This window comes from Rhinoderma darwinii, chromosome 1 (genome assembly GCF_050947455.1).
Source record: "Rhinoderma darwinii isolate aRhiDar2 chromosome 1, aRhiDar2.hap1, whole genome shotgun sequence".
Lineage (NCBI taxonomy): Eukaryota > Metazoa > Chordata > Amphibia > Anura > Rhinodermatidae > Rhinoderma > Rhinoderma darwinii.
The window spans coordinates 391,563,808-391,581,095 of NC_134687.1; the positions used below are offsets into that span (position 1 = coordinate 391,563,808).

The 17,288-nt window shown below is 45.1% G+C and overlaps 1 protein-coding gene across 1 annotated transcript in view; it reads left to right on the forward strand.

Moving 5' to 3' along the window:
* DAPK1 (death associated protein kinase 1) overlaps positions 1-17,288 on the forward strand; it is a 157,624-nt gene that overhangs the window by 92,304 nt on the left and 48,032 nt on the right. The window contains exons 3-6 of the mRNA XM_075828803.1: positions 8,169-8,390; positions 12,352-12,490; positions 12,680-12,809; positions 12,904-12,952. Of these exons, the coding sequence (XP_075684918.1) occupies positions 8,169-8,390; positions 12,352-12,490; positions 12,680-12,809; positions 12,904-12,952 (540 nt within the window). The remainder of the gene's footprint in view (positions 1-8,168; positions 8,391-12,351; positions 12,491-12,679; positions 12,810-12,903; positions 12,953-17,288) is intronic.

Below are 17,288 nucleotides of genomic sequence, written 5' to 3' on the forward strand. Positions count from 1 at the left end.
TGTAAGAAAAAGTGTCCTAACCCAACTACCATAGACTTTCCTGAACATTCCAGTGACTGGAATACAATGAGGAAATAAGACCTGAATATGACTCATCACCACATAATAGTTGTATAATGATAAGAATGGAATGTGAAGTAGTAGTGCGAGTTCAGCAGTGCTTACCCTATCAGTATTCAACCTCAGGAGTACACCAATAAAATACTCATGATAACAAAGTGCAAACCCTCTGCAACTTCTCGTCTTCAGCCTAATCAACCTTTTACCTGAAAAGTGCTGCTTTTATAAAATCCTTGTTTAGTAGAAAAAGGTTGGCATTGGCTTATAACATGGTAGGTTTTCTTAAAGGGAACCGGTTAGCAGTTTTGAGGTTTCTAAACTGCTGACAGTGATATAGGGGAGGAGGGCACTTTTTTTTTTTTTTTTTGCGCCAATCCGAAGTGCCACTGAGGCGGGACTTTATGTGCAAGCTCCCCTCTGCTCTCAGTGACAGCTGTAATGGTCTCCTAAGTGACTGCTGGAGCAGAGAGTGGCACTTGGGACCGCCGTACATGGAAAACCAAATGTCGGATTCTCGGTGCGTGACCAAGAAAAAAAAAAGCAAGTTTAAGAGGCCTTTTCCTTCTGTCACCTTGACAGCAGTTTTAAGGCCTCAAATCTGCTGACCTGTTCCCTTTTAGGGTATGTTCACACGCACTAATTACGGACGTAATTCGGGCGTTTTTGCCCCGAATTACGTCCGAAAATAGCGCCTCAATAGCGTTGACAAACATCTGCCCATTGAAAGCAATGGGCAGACGTTTGTCTGTTCACACGAGGCGTATATTTACGCGACACTGTCAAATGACGGCACGTAAATAGACGCCCGCGTCAAAGAAGTGACCTGTCACTTCTTTGGCCGTAATTGGAGCCGTTATTCATTGACTCCAATGAATAGCAGCGCCAATTACGTCCGTAATGGACGCGGCGTTCAAGCGCCTGCACATGCCGTTACGGCTGAAATTACGGGGATGTTTTCAGGCGGAAACATCCCCGTAATTTCAGCCGTTACAGACGCTGTCGTGTGAACATACCCTTAAGATTACAGGTAAGTGGACTGCTACGTTTTTGTTTGTTTTTTATTTATTCCGGATGAGGCATGACTATTTCTGAACATGTTTCCCAAAACGGCTTTCAAGTAATTAAATCTCCTCTATGGCTAGCTGAAAATATTACTTCTCTAGGTAGCTACTTACCTTGGGCTTACTATGTACAAAGGGATGCGTGTAACCATGAGCTATACCTAAAATTTGGACTGCGTTTGAGAACTATATATGGAGGGTCATGGTTTATATGGTGTTGGATTATATTAACATATATGTTTAACCCTTTTAGGACAAACTAATTTCTCGTTTTTATTATTTTGTTTTTTCCTCCCCGCCTTCAAAAAGTAATTCTTATTTTTTCGTTGACACAGCCATATGAGGGCTTCATTTTTACGGGACAAGTTGTATGTGCTAATGGTACTATTTAATATTATGTGTGATGTACTGGGAAGCTGGAAAAAAAAATGGTTGAATTGGAAAAAAAGGAGTTCCGCCGTTTTCTGATGGGTTTCTTTTTCACGGCGTTCAATGTCTTATGAAAATGATAGTTTATCTTTATTTTGCGGGTCAGTTTGATCATGGTGATACCAAATTGATATTGTTTTAGTACCTTTTTTTTTTTTTTTTAAAATCAACGTTTGAAAGAAACAAATGTTTGCATCGCCATATTGTGACCCCCGTAACTTTTTATATTTCTGTGTACAGAGCTGTGTAAGGCGTCTTTTTGTATGTGGAAAGAAGTCGCTTTTATTAATGCCATATTGGGGAATGTCTGGCATTTCGCTCAGTTTTTATTTAAAAAAAATTGGGAGGTTGAAGTGGCAAAAAAACAGATTTTGACCTTTTTCCCCACGGAGACGTTCACCGTATTGGATAAATATTTTTTATAGTTTGTGAATTTTTGGATGTGGGGATACCTAATATGTTTGTTATTTATTGTTTGTTTTTACATGTGATCTACGGAAAGGGGGGGGGGGATTTTTAGAAATGTAACTTTTTTTTTTTTTGTGTTTTTTTTACTTTCTTTTGAACCTGCAATCATTCAATCGCTTATGCCATAGACTGCAATAACATAATATTGCAGTCTATGGCAAAATTAGTGCATTGCTACAGGTCTCAATAGCAATCTTCCGATTGCAGGCCTGGGAGTGCTCACAAGGTTCCCAGCTGCTATAGCAGTACACTGGCTCCCACGATTTTGCCCCCAAGCAAAAGGGGCAGTAAAAACCCCTCCGATGCCTGTGCTCACATCTGACACAAGCATCTGTTGGGTTAAATGCTTGCGATCAGAATTTTTTTTGATCGCATGCGTTGCCGCTGGGTCCCTGCTGTGCAACACAGCCAAGACCTGGCGGCTATGGCACTTGCTCTGCTTCTGCGCAGGCGCCATATTAAAAGGCCCTTTCCCAATGTAGATCTATAGATCAGTGATGGGAAAGGGTTAAAGGCTATGTACACCTTTTTTTTATTTATTATTATTTTTATATATTTTTTTTTTTTTTAAAAAGTGTATTTTGTGCAACTTTCTAACTACTTTTTATTTAAAAATTATTTTTAAATTTTGAGATACAGCTGCTTTGTATTCTGTATACAGAGCAGCTGTATCGTTTGCTGAAACCTATATGCGTCAGGTCAGCGGGACTGACTGGTTTAGTGTCGGCGGGTCGACACGCAGGATCGAGCTGGTACCGATCACATCTAAGTTCTTTGTATGGCTCCCTATGAGATCAGAGGCGTATGGCGGTACAGTAGAGGCCTTACTGACAGTGGAAGCCCTATTTTGGCTTTGTACAAAGCAGAGCTGTTATACAGCGATCTGTGGATGCATAAGGTCTGGCAAGATTATTCATACTACTTAGTAGAGCTCTGTTAAAGAGGCTCTGTCACCAGATTATGAGTGCTCTATCTCCTACATAACCTGGTCGGCGCTGGAATGTAGATAACAGCAGTGGTTTTTATTTTGAAAAACGTTCATTTTTGAGCAAGTTATGAGCAATTTTAGATTTAGTTTCTTAATGCCCAACTGGGCGTGTTTTTACTTTGGTCAGCGTCATACACTTCTTTACAACACCCACTTGGTCAAAAGTAAAAACACGCCCAGTTGGGCATTAAGAAACTAAATCTAAAATTGCTCATAACTTGCTCAAAAATGATGGTTTTTCAAAATAAAAACCACTGTTATCTACATTCCAGCGCCGATCAGATTATGTAGGAGATAGGGCATTTATAATCTGGTGACAGAGCCTCTTTAACACTTCCAAATTTAATACATTTAAAAAGTAGATCACAACTTTATTAAAGAGACTCTGTCACCACATAAGTGCCCTGTCTCCTATATAAGGAGATGGGCGCTGTAATGTAGGTGACAGTAATGCTTTTTATTTAAAAAAACGATCTTTTTTCACAACGTTAGGAGCGATTTTGGTTTATGCTAATGAGCTTTCTTAATGCCCAAATGGGCGTACTTTTACTTTCGACCAAGTGGGCGTTGTACAGAGGAGTGCATGACGCTGACCAATCAGCATCATGCACTCCTCTCCATTCATTTACACTGCACTAGCGATATAGATATATCACTATGTGCAGCCTCATACACAAACCCTAACATTACTACAGTGTCCTGATAATGAATACACATGACCATCCAGCCTGGAAGTCATGTGTACTCAGAATCCTGACACTTCTGAATCTTTTTTTGTGAGATTCCGGCAAGTGAAACCAAATCTCGTTAAGCTCCGAGATCTCACGAGATTTCGTATCCGTTGCTGTAATCTCACAAAAAAGATTCAGAAGTGTCAGGATTCTGAGTACACATGACGTCCAGGCTGGATTTCATGTGTATTCATTATCAGGACACTAGTAATGTTAGGGCTTGTGTATGAGGCTGCACATAGTGATATATCTATATCGCTAGTGCAGTGTAAATGCATGGAGAGGAGTGCATGATGCTGATTGGTCAGCGTCATGCACTCCTCTGTACAACGCCCACTTGGTCGAAAGTAAAAGTACGCCCACTTGGGCATTAAGAAAGCTCATTAGCATAAACTTAAATCGCTCCTAACTTTGTGAAAAAAGATCATTTTTTAAATAAAAAGCATTACTGTCACCTACATTACAGTGCCGATCTCCTTATATAGGAGATAGGGCACTTATAATGTGGTGACAGAGTCTCTTTAAGATGTTTTTTGTTTTTTTTAACGGATTGATCACATTATTGAATTTTGTTGATTTATCTACTCCAATAAGGGTGTCTTGGTGAGTGTCCTATTTACTGCAGTATATCTTTTCTTTATAAGACTAGAAGCCTCATCTTTCTAATGCTAACCTTTAGGAATCAACCCCTTTCCTTTTGATTTGACATTAGATGATCTGCATCTTTAGCACAGTCTACAACAGGAGTCTCAAACTCGGCCGGGTAAGTGGACCACATATAGAAAAAATGGGAAGTTGAGGGCCACATTACTTTCAAATTTGATACAATACAAAATTATTGTTAATCAATTAGTTATTGGATCTACTATAACACTATATTACTATAATCATAATACTACATTACTATAATAACACCTCTAGGTTTAAATTTTGGATGCTGCCACAGTGCCCTCTGGGGATGCTGCCACAGTGCCACACACACCCCAAGTAGATGGCTCCATAGGGGCTCCCTCTAAGAGTGGAATCCCCAGCCAATCTACTTGGGGTGTGTGTGGCACTGTGGCAGCATCCACTGGGGATTTCTCATACACAGTAACATCAGGGGATCCTCCTGGACCAGAATGTGATATCGGGGGCAACCCCAGAGTCAGAGTCCCGGAGCAGAGCAAGAGTATAGGCTCTGCGCCGGAACTCTGGGGAAGCCATTAGCATCAGTGTCCATATATGGACAGTGATGTCAGGGGTTTGCCCAGAGCTGGAGTCCTGGAGCAGAGCCGCTTCTAGCACTCTGCCTGGGATTCCAGCTCTGCTCCTGACATCACCGTCCATATATGGACATGGATGTCAGGGGCAACCCCAGAGCTGGAGTCCCGGGCAGAGCTCTAGTAGGCTCTTCCTGGGATTCCAGTTGTGCTCCTGACATCACTGGGACTCCTGCTCTGGGGAAGCCCCTGACATCACTGTCGCTGTATGGACAGTGATGTCAGGGAATTCTAGAGTCTCGGAGCAGAGTCTGTACTAGCGGTTCTGTGTCCTGCGGGCCGCAGATGACAGCCCCAGGGGCTGCATGCGGCCTGCGTGCTTGATACCCCTGGTCTACAACATGATACTCACTCAAGGCATATATCACATGAAAGCTCTTTGACTTACTTATGGTCTTTATCTCCTAAATTGCACTCGATATTTTGTGTGCAATAACAATATTTGGAAGATGCATCAAAGCTCTGTTTGAAAAAAATAAATAAAGTGCATGGCTAGCCCCAGATAATAAAAGGTATAGTTATCTGGCCAGTACATCACAAACATTTTATAACTCTTGTTAATACCCAAAATATGTTGTTCATGAAATGTTTACTAACTTATCTTGAGTATTCAAATACTCGTAGGAAACCGGAACATTCTATGTTTTTATTCTGGTACTTCCCAACCTGATTGCATTACAGAAGGCATGAGAAAACCAACTTTTTCCTATCTTATCTGATTTGTATACGTTAGTTCTGGTTACCGTGTAAGAATTCCACTTCTGCATTTGTCACTTGACATTCACTGTAGCACATCGACCCCATCATATGACACATGATGAATCCTTTACATGTAATCGTGACGGATAAGAATTTAAAAACATTCCGAAATTACTTCTCCAATGTATTTGTTTGTAAAAGTGTGGTTGTTCCCACATCTCATGACTTTGCGCGTCACAGGTTACACGTCCGATTCTGGTAGCTATATAGTATGTGGGCCACTTGCTCTATGATACACACACATACTAATGTACCTTATGATCATAGCCATACGTTAGGTACTTTTTCGTCATGCAATAGAAGAATTGTAACAGTTTGTATTAAGGAGCCTCTAAAATAAAAACTAGTAAACGTAAGCTCTTGAGTCCTTTGTCTTTTTCAAGTGGCAACTCTGTTCTGGGTCATGCTCTGAGTATTCCCCCTCCCTTGTTTTACATGCTGTGCAGAGTGTAGCAGCAGATCAGCAGAGCTATAGCTCAGTAGCCGTGAATAAATACAGCAATACCTTACACTTTGTAATAGAGGGGCATGCGGACCGCTGTATATGGAAGCAATGGCTCTGAGAGGGGAGAGGAATCATGGGAACTGTAGTCCTTTACATGGTGATACAGCCCAAAGAAAGCCCTGGCAGCATTAAAACGGAGATGCTGCACACCGCTCAGTAAGATAATGAATTACCCCTGAGCTATGGTGGCATCCCCTTGTGAGTATTCAGACACACACAGGTACTTTTTTGTATTTTTTTTTTAATTTTCTTTTTCTTTTTAAAAGCTCTGAAAACCCCTTTAAGTCGCAGTACTCAGTCTAATAGTCACTAATGGTGAACTTTCGAATGAAATTACTTGACATAAGACACCAAGAATTTTTATTTATTTTACAAAAGATTTATTTCGGTCTTAAAGGGAAATGTTTAATTTCATGTAATAGGTTTTATCAAACAAAACGGATCATTTATCCTATATAATAGGACAGCCGAATGCTTTTTATTGTATAGCGTTGATGCTCTGCTGCGCACAAGGGCTCACTGTGACGGTTCTGGGCTAGTAAGAGGAGAGGTGACCAGTAGTAGCAGGCTTGTCACTTCGGTGTGGGAAGTGGGGCATCCTGCCAGGTTCAGTTAAGAGATTGATTTCAGGGTAATCATTCTTGAGTAATTCAATAGGCATTAGAAGATCGCCCAGCAAATCCCGGTTATTGCTGAAGTATTTGTTCCAGCACAAGGCTATCATCTACATTCATTGTGTGACTTGATCCTCCTCTGTGTAACAAATTGGTTTAAGTAGGCTAGAAGCTTACACATGTACTGTATCATTGGTATTGCTACATTGCAAGAATCTTCCCTGTGGGAGAGACTATTACTCATATAAATGGATGGTTTTGTAATCGTGGAGAAAGATGAGTGAATTGAAAATACTTTCTAAGGCTCTGTTCACACAGAGTTTTGTGTTTTTTTTTAGGCCTCATGCACACATCCTTCACCGTTTTGACGTCCGTTTGAAACTGATCCGTGTGTCCGTTATGACTTCCGCTTGCTTACCGGTTTCACTCCGTGTCCGTTTAGTTTTAAACGGATGTTGTGCTTCCGTTTATCTTCCGTTTTAAAAACGGAAGGTATTAAAATTAACTTGTCACATGACACAGGGAACACCCATAGGAACGTCACATGATCGTTTTGGCGCTGTTTTCTCTAGATTTCAGAGCATAACCGAGCAAAACAGGGCTATAAATAATGAATTTCAGCAAAGTGCAATGTGTGTATTTACTTATTTTCTGGCGCTGTGCACGAGTTCCCAGCTCCTTTGAAAGCGCCTCCCACGCGGCATCCTTTTTGTACTGGTCGTGGTACGATTCTGACCGCGTATCCCACAGTTCTGGGTGGTCATGCACCATTGTGATCAAGTCTTTCCACATCCATCTTGTGTGTTGAATGTGAACTGTGAACTTTGGCACGCCCAGCCGTTGCTTGGCAACGGATCCGTCAAAAACTGACGACACACGGATGCCTTCCGCGTGCCGCCCATTATTTTGACGGACCCATAGACTTCAATGGGCCGCACGGTCACTGAACAACGGACAAAAGTAGGACATGCTTTACTTTTGACGGAACAGAACGGAAGTGTGCATGGCACCATTGAAATGAATGGGTCAGGGTGCTATCTGTTAAAAAAACGGATATCACCCTGAAGAAAATAACTGAAGTAGGCATGGGGCCTAAATTGTCATAACTGCTAACTTTTGAAGGGGTCACAACATGACTAATCTGAATATATGTCTTTACGCAGTAGCTGCCTCATAGCAACGTCGCAGCCATTCTATATAAATACACTAGTATGTGTAAGAAGCCAAGTGGTCTTGTTCTGGTGTCCTACCTGCTACATGTATTGACCCCTTTCTTCATGTGTTTTTTCAGTGGACAGTTTGCTGTGGTGAAGAAATGCCAGGAGAAAAGCACAGGTGTGCAGTATGCTGCAAAATTCATCAAGAAGAGGCGAACCAAATCAAGCCGCCGTGGGGTGACCCGGGAGGATATCGAAAGGGAGGTCAGCATACTGAAAGAAATCCAACATCCTAATGTGATCACGCTGCATGAGGTGTACGAGAACAAAACCGATGTCATTCTCATTCTAGAGCTGTAAGTGCCACAATCCCCTAAAATGCTTATTTGTGTTTCAGTCCCTGAAAAGATGATGTAATGTGCAACCACTAGAAAAACACCGCACCAACTGAAGCCTATTTCAAGGGCCCTCATTATTCCCCCTTGAGGGTTTTGCTTAGCAAATTCAGTTTGTGGCATCTTTAGGCGGGATTCACACGACCGGGTCGGGTCCGAGCCCGAGTGCCGGCCGGTAAAATCGGCCATTCTGCCCGGCCGGTTTGCATAAAGTTATGCATCCGTGCCGGGCCGGGCAGATCCGGACAGTGACATCAGCGGCAGCTCCTGAAGGGGAATCCCCATGTGTTCGGGGATTCCGCTTCAGGAGTTTCCCCTGATGTCACTGCCCAGATATGGACAGAGACATCAAGCGCTCTGTCCAGGAGCGGAATCCCCGAAAACACGGGGATTCCGCTCCTTCAAGGAGCTAAAGTGCGGCTAGCACATAGCAGAGCGGGGAGATACCTCCCTGCTCTGCTATAGTGGCGTCGCTACAGTAGTAGCAGCCGCAGCAGCAGCAGCTGCTGCTACTACTACTACTAGCGGCGCCATCGAAGGTGTTGCCGGGCCAGGGTGCTTTTAACAAGCAGGGGAAGGGAGCCAGCGCAGCGCTCCCTCCACCTGCTGTACACCCCGGCCCTGCAACACAGTGTACAGCGATGCCATTCGTCAGAATGGCATCAACTCCTCCTCCTCACATGCACTCTGCGCTGGGAGGAGGAGGAGATAGAGCGCAAGTGCCGGGAAACCCGGCCATCACTCGGAACACATTCCGGTGATGGCCGTGTAATACCCGGCCCCATAGACTTCTATGGGAGCCGGGCGGCCGGGTGTCCGGGCAAAGATAGAGCATGTCCTATTTTTTGACGGCCGGATTTTCCGGCCGTCAAAAAATCGGTCGTGTGAATAGCCCCATTAGGGGTCTATCATTCCTAATGCAGCCGGGTGCCGGCCGATTTATGAACGGCCGGCACCCGGCCGGGAAACCCTGCCGTGTGAATGAGGTTAGTCTGTCTGTGAAGTGTCCAATATGGAACAGAAAGTGCTGGAAAACACCCATTCAATACCCTCTTTGCCAGAGGGGGGTGTTGAATACTTGCTAAAGTAATTAAATGCTGGCTATATTGGTTCTTATGTATTATCTCATTTTACATCAGGAAAGACTATAATGTGAAACGGCTACACCTGATAAGGGAAATACCTGCAAATTTGCAATGCATCGTTTTTTTGTTTTTCTTTTTATATTCCAGCATTTTTATTTTTTAAACTTTGTTGTTAAAGGGAATCTGTCACCTCAAAAATCTGGCCCACTTCCTAAACTACAGTAATCTGTTAATAGCTTAAAAGACGCTCATTCCGAGTCTGCAATTTTTATCCTTCTATTCACTTGCATTCCCGCATGCGGGCCGTGCACTGCATGCTGATGAAGAGTCTAAGGGCCTGTTCACATCACCGTTCATTTCCGTTCCGGGGTTCCGTTGGAGGTTTCCGTCGGGTGAACCCCGCAACGGAAAGTGAAAGCACAGCTTCCGTTTCAGTCACCATTGATCTCAATGGTGACGGAAACATCGCTAATGGTTTCCGTTTGTCACCATTCCGGCAGGTGTCCGATTTTCCAACGGAATCGATAGCGGAGTCGACAGCGCTATTGATTCAGTCTGAAAACCGGAAACCTGCCGGAATGGTGACGAACGGAAACCATTAGCGATGTTTCCGTCACCATTGAGATCAATGGTGACTGAAACGGAAGCTGTGCTTTCACTTTCCGTTGCGGGGTTCACCCGACGGAAACCTCCAACGGAACCTCAAAGCGGAAAGTGAACGATGATATGAACAGGCCCTAAGGGCTCGTTCGCATATGTCAGTTGCATCTGCTTCGTTTTTTTTGTGTCTCAGTGATTTCAACTGATGCAAAAATGTATCTGTTGCCATCAGGCTTTTTCATGATTTTTGCTACAAAACCATCTGTTGTCGTTAATTGTCATCAGTTTTTAACATCAGTTTTTACCACAATGGTCCAAAAAATGGTTGCCTATGCTCTGAAAATGTGCCCCTGTATATAGTGCCGCACACCCCCTGTATATAGAGCCACACACACCCTGTAGATAATACCGCAGTGGCCTCTGTAGATAATGCCACGGTTACCTCTGTAGATTCTTCCACACCCCCTGTAAATACCGCAGTGCCCTCTATATAATGCCACAGTACCCCCTTGTAGGCGGCGCCGCACAGCCCCCTTGTAGGCGGCGCCGCACCGCCCACAGCCCCCATGTAGATGGCACAACCTCCCCCTTCCTGCTGATAGCCTGTAGCTCCCTGAAGGAACGAAATCCCCCTTTGGCCGGGGATTCCGCTCCTGGAGCGCTCCCCTTCATGTCTCTGTCCATATATGGACAGTGACATCAGGGGCAACTCCTGAAGCGGAATCCCCGTACACAGCGTTTCCGATGCTGTGACCAGGGATTCCACTCCAGGAGAAGCCCCTGTCGTCTGTGTCCATTTATGGACCGTGACGTCACTGGTTTATCTTGGAGTGGAATCCCCGGTCACAGAGTCGGCAATGCTGTGGATGGGGATTCTGCTTCAGGAGTTTCCCCTGATGTCACTGTCCATATATGGACAGAGACATCAAGCAGAGCGCTCCAGGAGCGGAATCCCCTGCCATACAGGGATTCCGCTCCTTCAGGGATCTACAGTAGCACTAGTAGATAGCAGAGCAGGGAGATAACTCCCTGCTCTGCTATAGTGGCATCGCTACCGCTGTAGCAGAGGCTGCTAGCACTGCCGCCGGCCATGGGAGGGGTCCCGTCCCCCGTCCCGACAGGTGCTCTCATGCCCGATGTCGCTGCTAGCAGCTGCTGTGGCTGCTACAGCGGCAGTGACGCTACTGAGTGAAGAAGCGGCCAGGCGGAAAGGCGACTGCTGAGTCGCCGGACCCGGGCGCTTCTGAAACAAGCATGGGAAGGGAGCCAGCGCAGCACCCCGTTCCACCTACTGGGGTGATGTGCCATGTGCAGTGGCACAGGTCGCACACCCCTAAGGCCGGCCCTGGGTGGGAGGGTAGTCGTCAGCGTCTCCACCTGGAGTGGAATCCCCGGCAATGCTATGACAGGGGATTCCGCTCCTAGCTCACATCCACCTTCCCGTTGGGTGCTGCCGGAAGGTGGATGCGGCAGCACCCGGCGTTCATCCGGCCACCATTAAAATAGATAGGATATGGCGCCGGACCTCCCTGGGAGCCGGAACCAAAAACGCTGCAGGTAAAGTTTTTGGATCCGGCTCCCAGGGAGGTCCGGCGCCGTACCATGCCACAACTGATGTCCTCTGGGCCAGAACAGATCCCATAGAAACTATGGCATCCGTTCTAGCATCAGTTTGCCTCCGCTTCAGTTTACCTCCGGCGTGTTGAAGAAAAGCCGGAGGTAAACTGAAGCGGACGCCGGACATATGTGAACGGCCCCTAAGCCCTCTTGCACACGACAAAGTGCTACTTCGGACGTTTTTCACGGCATCAGATAGTTTTCACAGACCCATTCACTTTACTCTCCGATACGTGGAAAGATAGGACATGTCCTATCTTTCCACGGATCACGAACGGAACTCAGGCAGCATACATGGTCATGTGTATTTGGGGCTAACTAGTCCTCTCCATTATATCGCCCAGCTTAGTGGTCCTCTCTATGCATCCGCGTGCAGCGCACGGCCCGTTTGCGGACTTGCATCGGGAGAATGCAAGGAAGTAGAAAGATGAAAAATGCCGTTTCGGAATCGTGTCTTTTAAGCTGTATATGGATTACTGAAGTTTAGGGGGGTTTGTAGGTGTCAGGGTGTATGTTCACTATTTTTACATTTGATTTTGCCATTCACATAATGCATATAGTAACCATTTCCTGATCTTTCTACTTCCTATGGTAAGACTTATCGTATACTCTGTCACCAGTGTTGCAGGTGGAGAGCTGTTTGACTTTCTTGCTGAGAAAGAATCCTTGACAGAAGAGGAAGCTACTGAGTTTCTGAAACAGATTTTGAATGGCGTCAATTACCTTCACTTGCTGCAAATTGCGCACTTTGATCTGAAGGTACAGAATGTTTACAAGTGACTTACAGCGAATAGAACTAATAAAGCACATAAGTGTTTAACTAGAAGATCGTTCTGGTATTTCTAAATGAATAATGTTGGCTGTGTGTCAGGATGAATGCATGACGGCTATATTGTTTATCAACTGTTAACTCTTTACCACTCTGCGGTTTTTTTTATTCCTGCCTAGCCGGAAAACATCATGCTGCTAGACAGGAATTCACCAAAGCCTCGTATTAAAATAATCGATTTTGGTCTAGCTCACAAAATTGATACTGGAAATGAATTTAAAAATATATTTGGAACTCCTGAATTTGTTGGTAAGTGCATATTGCTTTTGTAAGCACGGCTTTTCTTTATGTTGAAGGAATGTTCGTTGTATTACTAACTAGTTGTGCTTTATTCTCTTGACAGCTCCAGAAATTGTAAACTATGAGCCACTTGGTTTGGAGTCTGATATGTGGTGAGTTCACTAAACTGCGTTTACATATTGGCCACGAAGGATAGCATAAGAGTATTTCAACTTTCACAATCCATCACCGAATTTGATCCTCTGTTATGTCTAGGGCTGGGCCTGAGAAGGGAAGTGCACAACAGTCGTTCTTTCCTACAATCACTATCTCATTCAGTGTCCCATCAGGTTTGGCCCTAGACAGAACTCAACCCAGAGCAATATTCATAATTCTGCCACTTAGAATTTAGCAACACTGTGCACTGCTGCTGAGCTTCCGTAATGCACTTCTTCCAAGGGCAGTACATGGAAACTGTAGTTTTCTCATCTACGTTAGACTGATGCTTTTAATTTACTTATATTCCTGGTTCCCTAAGAAATAAAATGGTGTTCGGACAAAGCACTTTCATCACCTAAGACCCCTTAGTGATCGGTGAGAAAACCTTTTTAAAGGGAACCTGTCGCCAGCATTTCACCTATTGAACTTTACTTATCCATCACTGGCCGCTGCTATAAAAAGTTCATTGCCGTTCTCCCCTCTCCTAAACGCCTCCTCCGACTGTAAATAACGGTCTGCAAACATTTGGCGCCTTTTATCGTAATAATCCGGCGTCCCTTTGTGCGCACACACCAGGAGAGGACATGAATGCACAATCGCGGGATATTGTGTGCTGGGGGAAGGCGAGGAGCTGTCAATCAAAAGTAAGGAGGCGGGGAAACTGGGAAAGACTTGAGGAATGAAGATATGACACTTTTCAAATGAGGATTTTACTCTTTTATGCCCATTAGCATACGGTGTGGGGACACTAAAAAACTGAATGCTAAAGCTGCAGAGCCGACTAAGAAGACAATTATAGGTTATATAGAAATGATTTTTCACCCACTACCACCTGATATTGCTGGTTTAATAGGTGAAATGCTGGTGACAGGTTCCCTTCAATGAAGATCAGACTATACAAAGCATAGTAAATAAGGCGGGATTCACACGACAGGGTTTCCCGGCTGGGTGCCGGCCGTTCATAAATCGGCCGGCACCCGGCTGCATGAGGAATAATAGACCCCTAATGGGGCTATTCACACGACCGATTTTCTGACGGCCGGGAAAACCGGCCGTCAAAAAATAGGACATGCTCTATTTTCAGCCGGGTGCCTGGCCGCCCGGCTCCCATAGAAGTCTATGGGGCCGGGTAATACACGGCCATCACCGGAATGTGTCCCGAGTGATGGCCGGGTCTACCGTCGCTCGCGCACTCTCTCTCCTCCTCCTCACAGTGCAGAGTGCATGTGAGGAGGAGGATCTTTTATTGCTCGCTGTAGGAGTCGGAATCCCCAATCCCCGGCTGGGGATTGGGGATTCCGCTACAGGAGAAGTGCGTGACTACACTTTCCATATATGGACACAGCGAAGTCACGCACTTCTGCAGCGGAATCCCCGACTCTATTGCCGGGGATGCCGCTACAGGAGAAGTGAGTGACTACACTGTCCATATATGGACACAGCGAAGTCACGCACTTCTGCAGCGGAATCCCCGACTCTATGGCCGGGGATGCCGCTACAGGAGAAGTGAGTGACTACACTGTCCATATATGGACACAGTGACGTCACTCACTTCTGAAGCGGAATTCCCGACCTGTGGCAGGGAATTCCTCTTCAGGAGAAGTCAGTGACTATACTGTCCATATATGGACATTGAAGTCAGTGACTCCTCCTGGAAAGGGGGGGGGGGGATGGGTGCAACCTACAGGGGACTGTGTGGCATCACCTACATGGGGCAGGGTGGGTGGAATCGCCTACAGGGGGCAGGGTGGCATCGCCTGCAGGGGGCTGTGTGGCATCGCCTGCAGGGGGCTGTGTGGCATCGCCTGCAGGGGGCTGTGTGGCATCGCCTGCAGGGGGCTGTGTGGCATCGCCTGCAGGGGGCTGTGTGGCATCGCCTGCAGGGGGCTGTGTGGCATCGCCTGCAGGGGGCTGTGTGGCATCGCCTGCAGGGGGCTGTGTGGCATCGCCTGCAGGGGGCTGGGTGGCATCGCCTGCAGGGGGCTGGGTGGCATCGCCTGCAGGGGGCTGGGTGGCATCGCCTGCAGGGGGCTGGGTGGCATCGCCTGCAGGGGGCTGGGTGGCATCGCCTGCAGGGGGCTGGGTGGCATCGCCTGCAGGGGGCTGGGTGGCATGGCCTGCAGGGGGCTGGGTGGCATGGCCTGCAAAGGGCTGTGTGGCAACAAATTTGAAATGAAATTCATCCGATTTTTAAAACGGACAGGGAAAAAAACGGATTCAAATCGGGTCCAAATCGGCCGGTAAAAACGGCAACTCGGCCCGGAACGGAATCGGAACGAATGCAAACCGGCCGGGAAAATCGGCCAAAAACGGCCGATTTTCCCGGCCGACACTCGGACCCTGTGGTGTGAATGAGGCCTTAGTGGAATAATAAGTTTTTGAAGCTGCTCTGCCAGGTGGCCTATGCTCCCCTATCTGTGACCGCATAGAATACCAGGGAAGATGCTAAAATTGGGGATATATAGTTACCTATGATTTGATATAGAGTGGTTGACACCTCCTCCTCAATATAATACAGGAAAAGCTGTCAAGGCAGGGGAAGCAGCACTCGCAGGCTTTCTATGATTCCTGGCAAGATTTAGACATGAAAATATGGAATCAAAGAAAAAAACTATCCGTGAGCTTATCTTCCCCTCTATCCTATACTGCTTAGATAAGGTAACATAGGCGTCCTGACTGATCTGCTTTAACCCCTTAAGGACGCAGCCTAGTTTGGGCCTTAAGGCTCAGAGCCCATTTTTCAAATCTGACATATTTCACTTTATGTGGTAATAACGTCGGAATGCTTAAACCTACCCAAGCGATTCTGAGATTTTCTCGTGACACTTTGGGCTTCATGTTCGTGGTAAAATTTGGTCGATATATTTAGTCTTTATTTGTGAAAAATTGCAAAATTTAGAGAAAATTTACAAAAAATAGCATTTTTCAGAATTTAAATGCATCTGCTTGAAAAACAGACGGTTATACCACCCAAAATAGTTACTAGTTCACATTTCCCATATGTCTACTTTAGATTGGCATCGTTTTTTGAACATTATTTTATTTTTCTTGGACGTTACAAGGTTTAGAACATAAACAGCAATTTCTCATATTCTTAAGAAAATTTCAAAAGCCTTTTTTTGAAGGTGCCAGTTCAGTTCTGAAGTGGATTTGAGGGGCCTATGTATTAGAAACCCCCATAAAACACCCCATTTTAAAAACTAGACCCCTCAAAGTATTCAAAACAGCATATAGAAAGTTTTTTAACCCTTCAGGCATTTCACAGGAATTAAAGCAAAGTGGAAATGAAATTTGCAAATTTCATTTTTTCTGCTGAATTTCAATTTTATTCAATTTTTTTTTAGTAACAGAGAAGGTTTTACCAGAGAAACACTACTAAATATGTATTGTCCAGATTCTGCAGTTTTTAGAAATGTCCCACATGTGGCCCTACTGCGCTCGTGGACTAAAACACAAGCCCTAGAAGCCAAGAAGCACCTAGTGCATTTTGAGGCCTCTTTTTTATTAGAATATATTTTAGGCAGCATGCCAGGTTTGAAGAGGCGTTGAGGTATCAAAACAATGGAAACCCACCAGAAGTGACCCCATTTTGGAAATTACACCCCTCAAGGAATTTATGGTTTTTGTTATCATTTTGACCGCACAGTTTTTTCACAGCACCTATTTGAATTGGGCTGTGAAAGGAAAAAAATGATATTTTTTCCAATAAGATGTCATTTTTGATCAAATTTTCTTATTTTCACAGGGAACAACATACCCCATTTTGTTGCCCAATTTGTCCTTAGTGCGGCAATACCCCATTTGTGGTGATAAACTGCCGTTTGTGCCCATGGGAGGGCTCAGACGGAAAGGAGCGCTATGTGTTTGTTGGAGTCCAGATTTTGCTGGATTGGTTTTCGGGTGCCATGTTGCATTTGCAGAGCCCCAGAGGTATCAAAGCAATGGAAACCCACCAGAAGTGACCCCATTTTGGAAACTACACCCCTCAAGGAATTCATTTATGGTTTTTGTTATCATTTTGACCGCACAGTTTTTTCACAGCACCTATTTGAATTGGGCTGTGAAAGGAAAAAAATGATATTTTTTCCAATAAGATGTCATTTTTGATCAAAATTTCTTATTTTCACAAGGAACAACATACCCCATTTTGTTGCCCAATTTGTCCTTAGTGCGGCAATACCCCATTTGTGGTGATAAACTGCCCTTTGGGCCCATGGGAGGGCTCAGAAGGAAAGGACCACCATTTGGCCTACTGGAGCTTTTCTGGTGCTAAGTCATGTGTGCAGAAGC